This window comes from Protopterus annectens, chromosome 2.part0 (genome assembly GCF_019279795.1).
Source record: "Protopterus annectens isolate FY-2018-M chromosome 2.part0, PAN1.0, whole genome shotgun sequence".
In the NCBI taxonomy this organism is placed as follows: domain Eukaryota; kingdom Metazoa; phylum Chordata; order Ceratodontiformes; family Protopteridae; genus Protopterus; species Protopterus annectens.
In genome coordinates, this window is record NC_056728.1 from 142,513,055 (window position 1) to 142,532,689 (window position 19,635).

General features: G+C 36.9%; 1 protein-coding gene across 1 annotated transcript in view; it reads left to right on the forward strand.

Annotated features, from left to right (window-relative positions):
- LOC122793005 (potassium voltage-gated channel subfamily H member 8-like) overlaps positions 1–19,635 on the forward strand; it is a 3,945,365-nt gene that overhangs the window by 2,230,213 nt on the left and 1,695,517 nt on the right. The window contains exon 5 of the mRNA XM_044060632.1: positions 12,107–12,359. Coding sequence (XP_043916567.1) covers positions 12,107–12,359 — 253 coding nt within the window. The remainder of the gene's footprint in view (positions 1–12,106; positions 12,360–19,635) is intronic.

Below are 19,635 nucleotides of genomic sequence, written 5' to 3' on the forward strand. Positions count from 1 at the left end.
TCAGTAACAGTACAATTTCTTACAGCCATTTCTGGAATAGGCTACCTTTAAAGGCCCCCTAACTGTATGCCTCAAACAGGCCCCAGTCACTGCTTTATATTCCAGGTTATTCTTCCAAGTATAATCCACAAGAGTTATAATCCACAAGTGAGCTGTCACATTCCACATCTGCTAAGTCTTGTCAGTAAACTCCATCTCATCCATTCTGAACTTCCCATTCAGAAACAAACTTTCTGATTTCATGTCTTTTATTTCTGCAACATTAAATGATAATCTGTACCGTGCTACCCTGCTATTACAGTGTGTTTGCTAGACAAGTTAGGAATGTTCTAACAATCTGTACTGCAGCACACATTAAAGACACATTACCTCTGTGATGATGTGAGGTATTGCCAGCTATGCCAGGAGAAGTAGGGCAGTGGATGTGTAACATATGCCAGCATAGCTTGCTGGAGTTTTGTAAAGAATTATATATCATTTGTATATCAAACTGATTTGTACAGGTGCTTGTGTTGAAAATGCATTTCTAAAGTTGTTTGTGTTAAAACATGTACCAACACTGGGTCCTGCTGGACAGAAAAGAAATACACCTGTATGTCAGACTGTATGGTAACTGTTGAAATGAATATATTGTAACAGAGGATACTGGAAGAGAACAGGTTAATCTCAGTCCAACTAACTTTGAACAATAGGCTGAAATTGAATTACATGGTTTAGGCCATAAAAATTGTATCTTACAGTTCTGATTGCAGCCAAAGACAAAATGTCTGTGAAAACCAGAACTATGAATCCTACTGTATTGTCCTTAGGAGTGAACTAATTGCTACCCTGGAAGGGCAGAAGTTTTTGAAATGGTTTTATAGTTTCCAGATTATGTAACACATATTAGCAAAGCTATATGCATGTGTATTATGACACATATGTGCTATATTCTGGTTCAGTTTCTAGTAAAGGAGGAAATGTGGGAACCAGAAGTCAGATGGCCAGATGTATGTGATGCCATTCTGTAATCCTTCACTGAAATGATGTTTTTAATACTAGATTTATTTTATTTATTTTACATTTGTTTACCGGGAAAGTCCGATTGGGCATGGATCCCATTTTCAGCAAAGGGCCCAGGAGAAAAGCTCCATGAAAATTAGTACAGCAAATACAGTAAATACAATACACATGTTAAAAAAGTACAGTACAGAATCAAAAAGTTAATAAGGTACAGTTTCAAGGCCAAGAAAGGAAGAAAAAGTAATATACTATAAGGAGCACAGTGTGTTACAATAAACAGTACAGTTGAAAGGGCATTTTGTTCGGCCATTTGGTTACACTCATCAGAGGCTAATACAATAAAGACACTTTGATTGATTAAGAATATAGAAAGAGTATATAAAGGAGTTATTGCAAGTTTCATTAAAGGATAAAGTATGATATGATCTAATTAATAAAGCTACCTAGGGTCAGAAAAATTATATAACCAAGAACTATGTAAATGGGACTGGAGGAGATTTTTGGAATTATTTTTATTTTCAGTGGTCCTAATATATACGGGTATGGTATTTCATGCTTTTGCAACAGAAATGGAAAACAAGGCATCCCCAGAGCTATTGTTGCTTTTGCCTCTGTCAGCCGGTGCTTTATTGGTGGATCTTAATATGCATTTGTTAGAGTATATATTAAGTAGACCTTGAAAAGCAAGTACTCTATCAGGATAATATAGAATTAATTTGGTGGCTATTGTAAACTGGTTATATGTCAGCAGGTTGGGTAATTCTAGCCAGGATAGTTTCTTCATTACTATGCGGTGATGTGTCCTGAAGGGTGAGACAGTAGCTAACCTACTTATTTTATTGTAGCAGGTGTTTAGTTTCTTAAAGTCTGCTTTCTTTAGGTTGATGATTATGGGAGAGGCATAATGGAATGTGGATAGTAGGTGGGTTCTTGAGATGGTGGCTTTACTGTCATGCTTGAGGTAAATTTTGCATCTTCATAGGGTTCCAAGTCTTTTATGGAATTTCTTTATTGACTGTGCAATGTGCATATTGAATTTCATGTTGTGATCTATGATAACCCGTAGTATTGCAGTTAAGTATTAGTTGAGAGTTGTCTAACCAGGTTCAGCAATGGTAAAGGACCCATGTGTCAATTCCTGGAGTTGAGGGAGTGATGGGGCAGAGCAGATTAAAATAGAGTCATCGGTGTACTGGACTAGAGTGGCATACCGGGTAGCTCTGTGGAGTTGGTTGGTGAATATGTTCAAAAGAAGAGGTCCAAGAATGGATCTTTGGGGGACCCCTAGGGTGACAGGTAGGAGGGGAGATAAGGAGTTTTGCCATTTTACAGCTTATTGGCAGTTGGTTAAATAGTCTTGAAACCACACTACTGTGGAGTAACTGAGGTTAAGATCAGAGAGAGCAAAAAGGAGTTTGGGATGGGAGACAGTACTGAAGGCCATGGAGAGATCAAGGATGAGACAGAAGTCTCAGGACAGTCTGTTTATGAAACTTGACAAAGAACCACTTCATCTTGCCAGGGAATAGTAATTCTTTAGATCAGTCAGGAAAATATAGTGAGATTAGTTAAGTACTGTTTTTCTGTATCTGTGTAAATCTATCCAAATGTGTTATTTTTAATATTTCCTGTGATTGAAACTCTGGTGTTTATTGAACATAGATATTTAATATTTTCATGTTCTTTTATTATTTATTATTAAATATATTTAAACTTTTCATGGTGGCTGGTCTTTTAGAGAAAATTTTAATCTTTGAGAGTACTTATATTTATTTTGTGACACTGTGGACACTTCTGAAAATCTTGCTGCATTGGTCAAACACTACCATTTGTATTAGTATTAATTTTACTAAGTATAATTGGATACCCTGGTAACAGCCTTAGAGTAGATGGCTTTGGAGTGTTCTGGTGGCAGTACCTACCTTATAGTCTGGGTGGGGAGCATAGCTGGTAAATCTGTGCCAGGTGTGTTTGTGTGTGTGTGTGTGTGTGTGTGTGTGTGTGTGTGTGTGTGTGTGTGTGTGTGTGTGTAAAAATCAAATCTCAAAAAGACTGTGTGTGTGTGTGTGTGTGTGTGTGTGTGTGTGTGTGTGTGTGTGTGTGTGTGTGTGTGTGTGTGTGTGAGTCTGTGTGTGTGTGTGTCAGCTACTTGGAGCAGAGACATAAAGCACTGGTTTCACAGAGAGGTTGGTGGAGGACTTGGCCTGGAACACTCATCTGAGGGCTCAACTCTGCAGCTGGGATCAGTGTGGAGTCTTATATGGGGCCTGGTGAGAGAGAAGGAAACCCAGCCTCAGGAGAGGAGTGTGGTCCCTATATATATATATATATATATATATATATATATATATATATATATACATATATATATATATATATATATATATATATATATATATATATATATACATATATATATATATATATATAAAATATTTTATCCCTAACCCTAACTGCTACCCACACTTACCTTTCTGTATCACCACCACTGCACATACCACATCCAGCAGCACATATGCACAATACTATATCTAACCCCTTACAGCACTTACTCTAACCCTTACAAATTCTCACACACACAATCTCACCACCTCATGCTGAAACCTTTAGTATTTTCAGAAGTTTCAACATTAAAATCCCAAACCCAGTCTTCCCTGTTTCAATATCTGCAACACTTGATGAGCTGAACACTAGACAATTTTTCCCAACCATTCACTCAGAAAATTAATTGCAGACTCGACATAGTGAATGACACCCATTTATATGTAAATGCATATGGAATATCTATATCTATCTCTCTCTCTATATATCTATATATATATATCTATCTATATATATCTATATATATATATATATATATATATATATATATACATATATATTTTATATATATATATATATATATATACATATACATATATATATATATATATATATATATATATATATATACATATATGTATATATATATATATATATATATATATATATATATATATATATATATATATATATATATATATATATATATATATATATATATATATATATATGTGTGTGTGTGTGTGTGTGTGTAAAGGGGTCTACTTTACCAACAGCAGCAAAACACTGACGTATGGGTACATAGACTGTTCACTCCAGGTAAGTAAACGCTCGGCCCCTTAACCCACAGTAGTGCGATCTTGGAGTTGGTATATTTTGTTGGGGGGCACAGCCCCACATATAAGGGGTATGGGGGGCCAATTCCCCCCACATGGGTGAGTTTGGTTTTCTGTTTACTTGTTTGTTTCAGATGGCCTACTCACCCACTTACTACATATATATATATATATATATATATATATATATATATACATACATGTATATATATATATATATATATATATATATATATATATATATATATATATATATTTATATATATATATATATATAAAATTAAATTACAAAAGGTCGGCAAGGTCAATTGTTGCCATATAAGCCAGTTAAAATATCAACAACCTGTTCAATTACATCTCATCAGAAACAGTTTAAGAATTCCAATTGCAAATGTAAAATGACTGCCTTACATTTAATAACAATATAACTCAGAAAGAAACATGCTTGCAAAACAAAACCCATATTGTAAGTCGCTACACATTATATGTTTAAGCTAAACACATAAACTAAGACTTAAACCGCCACAACAAAATAGAAACCCTACACATCTAACTCATACACTGCCTCAGACTTACACACCTAACTCACGAACTGCCTCACACCTACACAGCTAACTTTCATCAGTGTGTTTCATCTACTGACATGTCAGGGAAGTGATTATCACTGAAACAGAGAACCACAGCAACACATGGACAAATGCAATCAGAAAAACCAAAAACAAAGATACTACGCTTTCAGATAAATACTATAGCCAGTGAAATTGGAGCTAAAGAATGATGTAAACTGATAATGCACTTAATATTTTATTTATTTAATGCAGCACAATTTCAAGAATCGATATGATTGGATGGGTAATAGGAAATTCACCCCGGGGATCACTTCTGTGGTTCTGCTTGACAGGGGCACAGGAAAATAATTTTCTTGGGCGGCAAAAGCCAGGGTACATTTTTGGCTAGGCTTGTATAGGCCCTAGGGTCAATAGCCTAGTACCTACCTAATAGTGTTTTCACCTGTAAGGACTTCATCAGAATGAATATAAAACCTTAAGAACCACCTCCTTTTATATGTTAACTTAATTACATCATCTAATGCACTTAATTACTATATTAACCTTAAAGGATATATCCTTTAATAAAAAATAATATAAAATATTGTTATATATAACATAATTCTTGTATAACTATAGTGTATACCATATTAAAAAACTTATAAATGTATAACAGTTATTTCAAAAGCCAAACAAGTGTTTTAGGGCAAAAAGTCACATAGTCATACAAAATCCTAAAAAATAAATCCTCTACCGATAAATGTAACTCTAAATCTTCTGGAGACGATAGATGATTTTCCTTTATATTTATAATTGATCTATAAAATGTGTTATGTTGGAATACATTTTTTGAAAGTGGAACCCTTATATACTGTATGTACCCTAACATTAAAATCTAGCCACTCTTAGCTTTAAAATGGTGGTCATTGATATACAGTCATCTAAAACAGGTGGATTACTAGCATCTAAAATTAGTTGCCAGTATAACTCCTAATATTCTACTCTATTTTCAGTTCCCAAGGTCCATCTCTAGGATCCATAGATATTTCTTCTAATACAAAAAACCTTTATCTCGCTTTCTTACATATTTTTGCATGTTTACATAGGGCATTTGTTTCATTCCCTTTTTTGAATATCATGCATGCTTATAAATTAATTTTCTTAAACATTTTTCTGTTTTCCTTATGTAGAATAAGGGGCATTCAGTACAATATGCTAAACATATTTCTCCCTTACTATTATATGCATAAAATGTGTGACTATATATAGGGCTAGATTCAATAAAGCCTACACTAAGTGTGCACAATATGTATTGAAGGTTCATTCCCATCCATTGGTCAAGATTCCTTCTCTGGGTGATAGACACATCCTTATTACATTTTCTGTGCTTTCTAATCACTTAGAAAGATTACACTATGTGTACATGCAGTCTACACTTTGTGGTAACTTTTATGAATCCATGTCTATATTTAAAGCTGCAAGAATATCAGTAGGAAAACTAAAATTAGAAGGAAGAAGGCGTGAGTTATGTCTGTATTGTCTGTTCATTCAGAATAGTGTACATTTCGTGTAGGCTTTATTGAATCCTAGGAATAGTTTTATCTCACGCTATTAGATTAATATGATCTGTGCTAATTATGTACCCATGTTGCTTATACATTCCACATTTATATGTGCCAAAAGGGGTACTTCCCAAAGTGTAATCCATTCCACCATTGTTTTCTACTGTATTCTTTAAATTATATCCTCTTTTATATATAAAAATGGAGTTTATGAACATATATTTAATTAATCTGGCATTTTAGAAAAAAAACAGTATTTCAAAATTATCTCTTTAATATTGCCTGTAGTTTGGGTTGCAATTCATAATATATGCTTAAAAAATACTTGTATTAACTTTATTGGTGTCACCATTACTAACACCTTTTCCTTTTCCTAAAAGCATTTATTCTTTTTTGTTACTTCTCCATATATTGTTGCTACCATATCTAAGGTACCCTCTTTCCATAAACATAACCTTTATAATTTTACATTCATCCACATAATCTTTATATTCTCATGCAGTACATACAAATACTAATAAATTATGTGTATGAACGGCACAACAGCTGTAAAAATTAAAACAATGAAGCAGGAACAGAAGAAGACAGAGGAGGAAGAAAGTTACAAGAAGGCTACAAATCCATGTTATAAAAAAGTGTTATATGACTGTATCCCTCATTTTGCAAAACATGCCGGATTTTTGCCTCATATTTTTGCTCTGTTCCCCATACATTTTTTAAAATTTTCTGGCAAATCAGTAAAGATTATAGTCCATCAATAATGTTAGACATACAGTAAATATTTCATACTTTACCCTTCATAAAATGCATGTTGGTGCAAAATTTACATTTCTTTAAGTTAAGTATAATACGTTTAAAAAATTATCCCTAATTATGAGCCTTTGAACCCCCTCCTTTTATTTTTAGCTTTGTCCAGAGGTCATGAGCAAAAAGATTTAGAGATGTGTACATGGCAGCTTAACAAACTTTTTCCTTTTAACAAACTAGCACCATATTATACAAACATGTAAAACAAGGATTTTTTTGTTTTTATTATAATTACTTTTGGATACTTATTTTTCAGATTTTTTTTCTGGAAACCACTGAACTTCCATCTTGTTCACCCAATCAACCCATTCATCCTCCTCCCAGAAGGCAACAGTCATATAATCTCTTCATTCTTCCTAGGAGTTAGTGTCAGGCAGCAAGCACACTGCCAGCTTCCACTCCGAAGGACTGACCTTTTTTTGTTATGGCCCTATTATTAACCTCCTGTAGATGCCAGCTATGTCCCAGGCATTGACATGCAGTAGGCTTGTGCTATGAACATGTATCCTACTTCTGTGGGAGGCATTCACTCAGTAGCTCTGGGCTGCTGAAGGCAAACCACTTCCAAATAATCAAAGGTCTCCACCAGGGATTCTATTGAAGATCACACCTTATGCTAAGGCTGTCACCTTTTGGTACAGCAGACACGAAACAGTGACCACACACCCCGACACCACCCCTAAATTCACCTATCTCCTCCCTTTTCCTGTCCTCTCTACTCATGTCCACACTCATTTTGTGGCACAATTTGACACAATCAAGGATGGTGGCAGCCATGGTGGTGCAGCGGTTAGCGTTGTCACCTCACAGCAAGAGGTTCTCTGGTTTGATCCTCAGCTGGGGTGCCTTCTGTGTGGAGTCTGCATGTCCTCCTTGTGGTCACGTGGGTTTCCTCCGGGTGCTCCGGTTTCCTTCCACCTCCCAAAGACATGCTGTAGGTGGATTGGACACTAAATTGGCATGAGTGTGTGCATGTGTGTGCCTTCTGTGGAAGATTGGGTGCTGGGCTGGCAACTTGACACCGTAAAACGCCACTGCCAGTCATGAGTGGACAGGTGATCTGCTGTGGCGACCCCTAACTGGGAAAAGCCAAAAGAAGAAGGGAGGCAGGATGGCTTCTTTTTCCCTGATTGCATCTCATTAGTGATGCTTTACTTTTAAAAAAGGAGTTCAAAGTCTAAATTTTAAGAAACAATGGTATTCAGTTTGTCTTCTTAAACAGAACACTGGAGTTTTTACAGTACTTTTCTAGATAGACCAGAAAAAATCTGGATAGGCATTAAAGCTACCCTAGGCACGTCCTAGTGAACTTCCACTCTCACCACCTACCCCAACAGGTAAATAGGCTCCAAATCATCATTCATCACTCTCTCTCCAAACAGCTAATCTGAAACTAAGGCAATTAACTAAACTTGGGTCAGCTGGGTCATAGTCAGAGCTTTACACCACTGTGCTGGTTTGAAACAGGCATGTTATTTTTAAACTGATCAGCTAAACTGAACAATTATGTAAGTTAATGCTTCAGTGTCATCGGGTAGCCACGGTGGTGCAGCAGTTAGTGTTGCTGCCTCACAGCAAGAGGTTCTCTGGTTCAATCCTTGGCTGGGGTGCCTTCTGTGCAGAGTCTGCATGTCCTCTCTGTGGTCATGTGGGTTTCCTCTGGGTTCTCCGGTTTCTTCCCACATCCCAAATACATGCTGTAGGTGGATTGGACACACTAAATTGACCCTAGGTGTGAGTGCGTGCATGTGTGTGTGCCTTCTGTGGAAGGTTGGGTGCCAGGCTGGCAACTTGACACTGTAAAACTCCACTGCCAATCATGAGCGGACGGTGATCCACTGTGCCAACCCCTAACTGGGAAAAGCCAAAAGAAGAAGAATGCTTCAATGTCATCAGCTATGGCAGTATACACTACAAAGTACAATTTTATTATATTTTTTTTATTTTTACATTTGCTGATCAGGGTAGAGCGCTGATCTCAATGTACTATTTTCAGGCCCATCCAGGATATAGAACCACAAGAGCAAATAACTTTATACAGCTAACAAAAGTAAACAAGCACTATAAAGTATTTACTTTCAGATGAATGGGAGCATTTAAGGCAAAAAACAGTATAAGGTGTTTATGAATAAACAGATCCATAAAGGGAGTAAGTAAGGTTCCAAAAAATAATCATAGCAGACCAATGTAAACTGCAAGGTATAAGGATTTTTCTTGAAAAAAGTCATACGCTGTAATATCAAGTCAATGAACATGTCTGAAGGTGATGGGTTGCAAAACTGGGGGCCTCAGATCCACACAGTGCGGAAACCCTGATAGACAGACTAACAGTTAACATAGTGGTGTTGTACCCGTGAATCCTGTTTTCTAAGCTAAAACACTTTGCTTGCAGAATAACTCTGTTAATGGAAGAACTGAATTATGCTTGAGTACCAATTCAGTGTGCACAGAATTTTTCTGAACTGGTAAAGAAATGTCACAGTTTATTACTCTAAAGTGGTTTTCCATTGTTTTCATGAGGTGTAAAAACTGAAAACAGGACCTTTAACCATTAGCGAGAATTTTCTTGCTGTATTTTGTCAAAGGAAACACTTATAAAAATATGATTTACATACACTGATGTCAGGGTGGAAAACAGTAATTTTTAATCTTAGTGGTGTGTCTGTAGGAAAAATGTGTGCATTGTGGCCATAGTCTTTAATGGGCACATGAAAAAGGTGCCCCATTAAAGACTATGGACACATTACCCCAAGGTATACTAAATTTATTTGGACCATGCTTTAATAAAAAGTTTACAAAGCTTTTTATTAAAAAAAAAAAAAATCGCCCAAATACATAACTATAAACAACTGGAAAAATACATTACGGCATTTGACTCATCAAATGCCATGATGCATATCATTTCTTTTCACTATTATTCCCACCCTTAATATTGATTTTGTTGATATTTTGTGTTTTATAAATTTTGAAAATGAATATTGACTCAGATATATTTTGTTCAGGATGCGAAGCATCTCCCATGGTGGGTACTCCACCCCCCCAAACCTCATACGTAGATATATTAACTCCATTGTCACACAAATGTGGAAAGAAAGGAATTCCCTGCAGGAATGAAAGTAATAGTTACGCTTTTTTACAATGTCGCAATATCGCAGTGTAGTAACACAACAGCTTTCATGGAGTCTTCTCTTGAGGTGTTAGGAATGAAGAGACTGCACTCAGCGAAATAGTTCTTACTGCATACAGCTCCCATTATTTAGTTCATGTATTCCAAGTACATTTTACAAGCAGGAATGCATAATTAATATTAAAGTTTTCCTTTTGTCCTGAACATTTAAGGGTATCATGATGTATGTAAATAGTATGTCTCTGCTGACCCTGTAGAGTTATAAAAAAGGTGATTACCATAATTCTAAATTCTGGAACAGAATCAAGTTCCATAATTCTGTAATGCTAGAGAATAGGTGAACAGCTGCTGTAACAGTAAGGAACTTAGCATTTTCCTAACATTTTAAAACATTCAATAGCCAATCTACAGGACACTTGGATAAGTCTGCTACCAGTGTGCATGTACATATACATATTATGTGTCAGATATGTTCCTTTTTTATCATTATATTGTTATGTGTTGTATTGTTTTGTTCCATCCTTGTACTTAAATAAAAATGAATCTATAAGAAATTAATAAAATGTTAAGCATTTTCTCAGTCTGTTAAGGCACGAGAAGAGGTTTAGTGCTTGCCAAATGCATCTGTAATTGTATATCCACTTAAGGATCTTGACTGATATAAAACAAACAATTTGACAGAAAAGTAGTTGTTCAAATGTTGATTTGATTTACATTTTAGTCAAAGCACACTTTTTAAAATATTTTTCTTTTAAATTTATTAGATGCACTTATTTTAATTAATATGTGCTATATTTGTACACATTCTCTGCATATACTTTTATAAAAAATACTTTAGCTATGAAAGGTTGAACATTTACTTTTTTGGTTATTATACGTAATGTTCTATAAGGCAGACACTGTAAGCCACCTATTTGCACACCTGTATATTGGTAATTCAGATAGTTACTCATTTGGGATAAGAGAAAACAAACTTAGCAACAAGTTTGCCAAAGTATGAATTTTCCAAGTTTCCAAAGGGGCAAATCTATTACCTTATGTTATATTTTATATATATATATATATATATAAAACATATATCTGTGTGCGTATGTATGTATATATATATATATATATATATATATAAAGAGAGAGAAAGAGAGAGGGAGGCCACTTTATATCTATACATACAGATATCTGAACACACATACACACTTGCATGCAGGCATGCACACAGGTTCATAGGTAAGGACTAGGCTAGTTGCCGTTGCAAGCCTTATTAAGTCAGTTTCCCTTTTTGTGATCAAATTAACCTATCACATTTGTTGTTAGATTGGCCTTTCCCATCCTATGATTGATAATTATATATCACCATTTGAGAGAATAACTGGGATCATACCATAGATAATTTGAGGGGATGCATAAATGGGATAAAGCATTTAGGAGCTGCCTGTGCCCATTTGTAGTACTGAGGGCAGTCCTGGGGTAAATGTTCTGTTTCCCATCCATAGATCCAAGTTGACCTTGAATATGAGTAGAGATGAGCTTTGTGTTACATGCACACACATGTGCACACCTGCATGCCTACTCAGATACACACACACACACACACACACACACACACACACACACACACACACACACACACACACACACACACACACACACACACACACACACATGCATCTACACACATACACACACCGACATACAGTACATGAAACACACACCTGTGCACTTCTATGCATATACACACAAATACATACCTGAAATAGTGTGTTTATGCTGAAACCTTTTTGTTATTAATATGAGCCCTAAGCAGGTTATGTGAATAGTCATTGACAAAGCATATAATTGAAAGTAAATATGTGTTTATGTCATAAAAAGGTACTTATGATTTTTATTACTGCCTCTCTTTTACAGAATGTGTTTGGAGAGAAACCAACAATTCCAGAGTACAAAGTTGCTGCTATTCAGAAATCAAGATTTATTTTACTACATTATGGCACTTTCAAAGCAGGCTGGGATTGGCTCATTCTGTTGGCTACGTTCTATGTTGCTGTCACTGTCCCCTATAATGTCTGTTTCAGTGTAAGCAGAGATGACACAGCACAGTCTGGATCAAGGAGTCCGCCAAGTGTCAACGACATTTTTGTGGAGATTCTCTTCATGCTGGGTGAGAAGGCATCCTTCAAAGATCATACATTGTGTGAAAGAGTTCTAATATAAAGAAAGCACTGGTAGTCACTAGTCAAATAGGAATAACAACTTCAGACAATTATCATATTACTGAAACACATTTTGTGCAACACAAGGAGGTGTTAGGCTTCCCAAAAGTAAATTAGGCACCTTGGTGTAGTGAAAGACTCATGAGAGATACTGAATTCAGCTGAAAGTGAATATTAAACATATTAAAACGTTTAGTTGTACAGATAGTAATATACACAGCAGCAGAAGCACTTTTTTCAGGTTTCTGCATGAATAGCAATTCATTTGAAAGTGTCTTCCTTACAGGAATTTTATACATTAGAGATTTTAGCTGCTTAAGCAAAACATCTCCAGTTTTGTACAGTTTCACAGAGATGCTTATCAAGATATTCAACAGGTTCTTGTAATACTAATAACTGAATCTGTAGTTCATATTTTCTTAAACAGTAAACAAAAGCAATTGTTTTAGAAATGGATATTTGTACTTGAACTGACATCACATCTCTTATACCAGCATCAAAAGATGGTAGTTTAGGAAGACCAGGTCCTAAAGAGGTTAACAGCAAGCAGAACTATAGGTCCTAAAGAAGTTGACAACAAGAAGAGCTGGAGGCAAATGAGACAGCGATACCACAGGATAACCAAATGTTATATATAAGAGCCATGGGGAAGAAGACACGTATGATGACTTTGGAAGAGTGATAGTGGCTAAGATGTTCTTCCTGTTTCACTGTTGCAGTCATTACATTTGGGTTATTTGCCTGCAGATAGCCCTCAGCCGGCCTGAATATCAAAGTCTTGGATTCCTGCGTCGGATGATGATAATCCAGATGTAATGACTGCAACAGTGAATACACTCGAAAATCTACATTTATGATAAGTGTACACAACTGTATATTCCATTAGCTCAGGAATTAGATGGCAGATCAAGTGCTAGTACAACAAATGGTGTCGGCAGGGAATCTGAGGAGATAGTAAAGCAGAGACCACATGAATCAGAAGGTATTTGCAGCAAACTGGCCAGTGGAAAGTGTGGATATGCATAGGAAAGGCAGAACAGGGGATTTCAATGAGTTCACAAACAGTTTGTCCGAGGAGCAAGGATTCAAAGTAACACAGCCGTATCATCAGAACTCTTTAATGAAGATAAGCAGGTTGTTCAGCTGAGACCTAAGGTTTTGCTGTAACAGTGTGTTAAAAAGCCTCTGGGTATACACACTAACTAGTATGCACAGAAATAATTATAATGCTTTGTGTAACAACACAGAGGTAATGAGAGACTAACAATATATGAATAATAAGAAGGATGGTACCTATAGTACAATAAGAAATCTACAGTACTCTTCAGATTAAAAAAGTAAATAAGTATTTTAGAAGCCTGATAAAATTAGGACATTTACTAGTGTTTTTTTTTCCAGCCAGTTTATGTGCCTAAATATATGTAGAAACACACACATGCACACACATATACACACACACACACACACACACACACACACACACACACACACACACACACACACACACACACACACACACACACACACACACACACACACACACACACACACACACACACACACACACACACGTGAATATGTGTCATTGTGCTACTTATTGCCAAATGTATTTTGGTCAATGCATGGAATGTTGACTTAAGCCTTCTGAATCAAAATGCATTGACCAGAAAAGAGCATCAAAACTTGGACCTTCTCCACTGCAGGACCCATATTAAAGTCATGTTTGAGGTTTAATGGATTGTGATTGATCGGGATGAGGTTGATATTGTGAGTATCAGTGAAAGCAGTGTTTGAAGGCTGCTGATAAAATCACACACACATATACAAATATATCTAAGTATTTAGAATATACATACAGAGAGAGATACAGACACATATATCACAGACACACACACACACACACACACACACACACACACACACACACACACACACACACACACACACACACATACACACACACACTTTTTCTGCAGTGGGTTTCAGTACAATTTAAATTAAATCCTGGCATATTTTCTAGGTTCATAGGTGTGTACTAGGCTAATGTCCCTGGTGCCTTTACAAGCCTAGCCCATAGGATTACTCTGGCATCATACCATCCAACCTTAGTTTCCAGTGCCTCTGTCAAGTATTGTCACTGGAGTGATCCCTGGGGTGAATTTTCTATTTCCCATCCACTCATCAAGATTTCTCTTGAAGAGGCCAGTGATGTACTCTGCTTGACATGTATGGGAAGTCTATTCCATAGCATGGGCAGTCTCTGGGTTATGAACCTGTCCCTCCAGCATGTACTGTTGACTGTGGTAATGAGGTTGAGGTCTCTGTAACGTGGTGTGGAGGGATTTGGATTTCTTTAGATGTAGCATTTCTGACTGAGCTGGGTCAGACATGGCTTTGTAAGTCAAGCAGAGATCGCCTCTAACTAGGCAATATGAGACAAAGAATAGTTGGAGTTTTTTGAGTCTGTCCATATAGGAGACATGTTTATGGCTTAGGATCCAATTTGTGAGGTACTTTTGCGGCCTCTCCCATTGTTGTAGGTGTCTACTGAGGTACATGCCAAATGGGGCATTGTACTCAATGAGTGGCCTAATGAGGGAAGAGTAGAGGGAGACAATGGCCTCTTTCTTCTTGGTTTTATTTTATGAAGCTGCATATTTTTGTTTAATTTTTTCAGAATGCTAAGATGGCAAAATGGAATATATAGCTTAAGCCTCTCCTTTCTTATTTTTTTCAGTATTGTAAAGGTATGCTGACTAAAGTCACTAAACTATATACTGCCTGGGGTTGAAAAAGCTACATTCTGGAAGCTGACATAAAATTTCAAAAATCCTGGCTACACCTTTGGTTGCAGTTGCTACTGCATCTTTAAACTGTATGAATTTACTACCTCTGATAAAACATTTTTTTTCATAATCAGGCAATTTATGACATTTAACATAAGACTTACCTTGGCTTATATTTGTTCATGGCATTGACTTGCATTTGTGCTTGTTTATGTTTGTTTAAGTACGAAGGCTTGAATTTTTTTATGTTTGTACTGTGACTGCTTGACATGTATTGCGGTGATCTACTTAGGCTCAAAATATGGGGCTAATTCACGTGTGAAACGGACAGGTAGCTGATGAAAAACAGTGATCATTGCTTTCATGTTGTAAAAATGATTACTCTTCAAGATCGAGCAACTTCTAATTGAAAATATATAAGTAAGGGTATGTGGGGGCCTGATGCCATGAATACACGGGGATGCCCCTACAAAAATTCTTCGTTTACATTTTACATCATTTCATGAACACTCTTGATCCATGATTCTATATGTTTACAATTTATACATCTTAGTGTAACAGGTTTTAAGCAAAATTATATCAGCTAGTATATGTGTGTGTGTGCGTGTGTGTGTGTGTGTGTGTGTGTGTGTGTGTGTGTGTGTGTGTGTGTGTGTGTGTGTGTGTGTGTGTGTAGTATAGCTCCTGCATTTGGTTCAAATGTAATAGGGTCTGATATGAAATGGATGATTAATATATGTTACTATGTGGATACAGTAGTTCTTACATGCACATGATCTACCAACTGACTTAAATTAACCTTTAGCTATGCTGAATTAAACTCATCTTATTTATTTATTATTTATTTATTTATTTTACATTTGTTTACCGGGATAGTCCGACTGGATACATGTCCATTTTCAGCGGAGGCCCGGGGAGAAAAGCTCCACATAGACAAACTTACATAGATTACACAGAAGTTAGCAAACAATTATAAAAACAAAGTGATTATATACAATGGGTTAGTAGTGTTCCCTAGTAGGGACTCACAGTTCTCATGGACAGACAATTAAAAGTAAGAGACATCAGATTGGAAGCAGAGCTTGGTGATGTAGTTACAAGTTATAATTGCAGAATATGCTTTTAGTTTATAACTTAATCAGGGTTGGTATCTTGAAAGTGAACAAAGTTGGATCATGAGAGCAAGATTATTTATATCTCCAGGTTCAGAAATCCTACTTAGAAAATATATTTTATTCCTGAAATACTGAATACCACTATTGCTATTCTTATTTGTTCATTTGCATAGTTAATGCTATTTACTGACACATAAACTGCATAGGAAATTTACTGGAGTTGCAATAAATTCCTTTTAATTTAATAAGTACTTGCTTATGATGTTTTATCACTGGTTTAACTCATTGTTAAACTGCTATGGCTTAGCATGATGTTTTAGTGATTCATAGGTTCATAAGTATATACTACTCTAAAGATGAAAATGACACTGAAAGTACTACAACGAAAAAAACACACATCCAAGGCGAGTTTAAATGTTGTGTTTTTAATTATTTTATTATCTGAAGTAGTTCGTACTTTGTGTTGAACGAAAAGCGTTGATTAAAGTATCAGCAGCTTTACAGTATACATTTGCAACTTTGTTTTTTTACCTTGGATGTGTGTTTGTTTCATCATATACTACTCTAACCAGACCAGGGCCTTTATAAGCCTAGCCATGCAATCCAGCCCATTTGTGTTATGAGCATTTATTAGGAGAGCGTAGGTTAGTTAGGAAATTTTAGAGGTTACATGGTGATGGGATATGTTAGTTTGGACACTGCTGTCTGCCTCTGTCTATCAAAGACATGGGGGCCAGACCCGGGGTGAATTTCATATTTCCCATCCATTTGTCAATGTTACCCTTAAATAGGGGTGAACTTTGCTTCACATGGATGGGGAGCCTGTTCCAGAGCATGGGTATCCTCTGAGACACATATGTTTCCCACCGATATGTCTTATTTATGTTACAAGCAAAACTTAAATCCTTGAATCTAGTGGTACTGATGCTGTTTGTTTTGCATATGTGCAAAAGGTCCATCAGAGCTGGATCCAAGAATGCCTTGTATGTCAGGCATAGATCACCTCTCAGTAACCTGTGCAAGACAGAGTATAGAGTTAGGGCTTTAAGGCAATCCATATGGGACAATGTGTTTATAACCTGGATTCGCCTGCTAAAGAACGATTGTGGGCATTCTAACTGTTGCATATGTCTGGTCAGGTACATGGCAAAGGGAGCATTATACTCAATGATGGGTCTGATATGGACAGAATAAAGTGGCACTATGACTTCCTTGGATCTGGATGCAATGACCTTGCTTATAAGTTGGGTGACATAGAATGATTTTCTTACCACCATGGCCATATGTTGGTCAAAGGCCAGATTACTGTCTACATATGTTCCCAGATCCATCACTACTGGTCAACTCTTAGGGATATCTTATCGATGAAGTAATTAGCCTCAGTGACAATTTTCCCAGAAGACACTATAATTCATTTCCTGACATTGAGTTTTAGTCTGTGACTTTGGCACATGTCATTTATGTGTTATACCCTCTTGAAAGATGATTGCGCCATGGGTGGGAAATCTATAATAACTCCCAATTTGCGGTCATCTGTGAACTTGGTCATCCAAAGCTCCTTTACATTAGCCTTTACCTCCAAGAAGTAGATAACAAATAAGAGCGGTCCCAGCACAGAGCCCTGAGGGGCCCTGCTTGTTACTGGCCTCTTAGTAGAAGTGATCTCACCTTTCCTGATTTCCTAGGATCTCCTTGTGAACCAGATGGCAATCCAGTGAGCTACACAGGGGTTTACACCCAGACTGGTGAATTTGTCAACTATACCCGAGTGGGGCACTATTTCAAATGCCTTAGCCAGGTCCAGGTAGGCAATTTGAACCATTTCCCCTCATCCATTGCCCTGGTGACTTGCTCAAAAAAGTCCACCTGGTTTGGTAGGCATGACCTTCTCTTGACAAAGCCAAACTGGGCTGGTTCTACTGTCTGGACATTGCCTATGTCTTTGTCGATCATTTCCATGATAATTTGTTCCATGGCTTTGCATATTACACTAGTCAGACTAATAGGGTCTGACGTTTCTGGGATCTGTTAATGATCCACCCTTGTGAAGGGGGAGTAACCATTGCTGTTCTCCATTCTCAAGGTATAAAGCCTGTTTTGAGGCTATTATTGAAAAGTGGTTCAAGTGGTCCTGATAGGTCATGTTTTGAGATATTCTGGAGGCATCCTGAGATATTACTGGGGCTCACTGAGGCTGTGTTCTTGGCCTTAGCAAGCATCACCAGGACCTGCTCACCTTTAATAGTTGGGGGCGTATGCTAGTAGGTATTTCATAGAGGGAAGGAGTGGGGGAGGTGAAGTTTGTACTGACTTGTTAGCCAACAAATTTGCTGTTTCTCTGCTCACGGAAAGTGGCAACACTGACTACCAGTTCAGCACACTATGTTTTGCTGCCTTTGAAATTTTGGACATAGCTGCAAAATGTTTTGGGGTGGTCTTTAGCCTGTGAGGCTATCTTGACCTTGTAATTGGCCTTGTTAGATTTAATTATTCTTTTTAGGTTTCTGCTTTGTTTAAGCAGAGCGCTATTATCATTATGGGAGTTGCTCTTCTGATTTTATGGGAGTTGCTCTTCTGATTTTAGCCATGTCTTTTTTCCTTTTGTTATACACCATATTAAAGTGAGGATTCCACCAGTGTGGTTTGTTTTTAGATTTTGTTTTGGGCTTACTTCTAGTAGGTACAGCAGCCTCATTAAAGCCTTTTACATGGTTTTACAGGGACTCTGTGAACAATTCTACACAGATTGCTGGGAACTCGGGGTTGAGAGGGGCCTTGAAGCTTGGCAAACTATTGCTTAATAGGATGTAGTTTGCTTTGGAATAGTTCCTTACTGTTACATGGTTTGCTGAGGTTATGGAGCTGATTTTTATTTCAGAGGCAGCATTGTGGTCCAACCTAACCAGTGAGAACATGAGACTGGGTGTACAGCTCTCTCCCATATTGGTAAGTACCAGGTCCAGTATGTTTGAATCTCTGGTGAGTGTATGCACTCTCAGGTCAAGGATATTTGTGTTAATAAAGTCCAGGAATTATTGTGCTTGTGAGTATGAAGCAGTGTTAGGTTTCCCTGTCTATAGAGAGGTTGCTAAAGTCTCCCATGAATGGGTTATTTGGTCTAATGCTGACTGTCTCCAGTAGGTTTAGGTATGAGCTGGGGAATTCTAAGGATATAGAAGGCAACCAATAGCTTGTTAGAATATGGTATGTGACTTTTTCTATGGTGATCTGCACGTGGATAAATTCCAGGGCATCATCCTGTTTAACCAACCTACAGTTTTGCTTGTTGTGAATATAGATTGAGACTTCTCCACCTTTTGGCC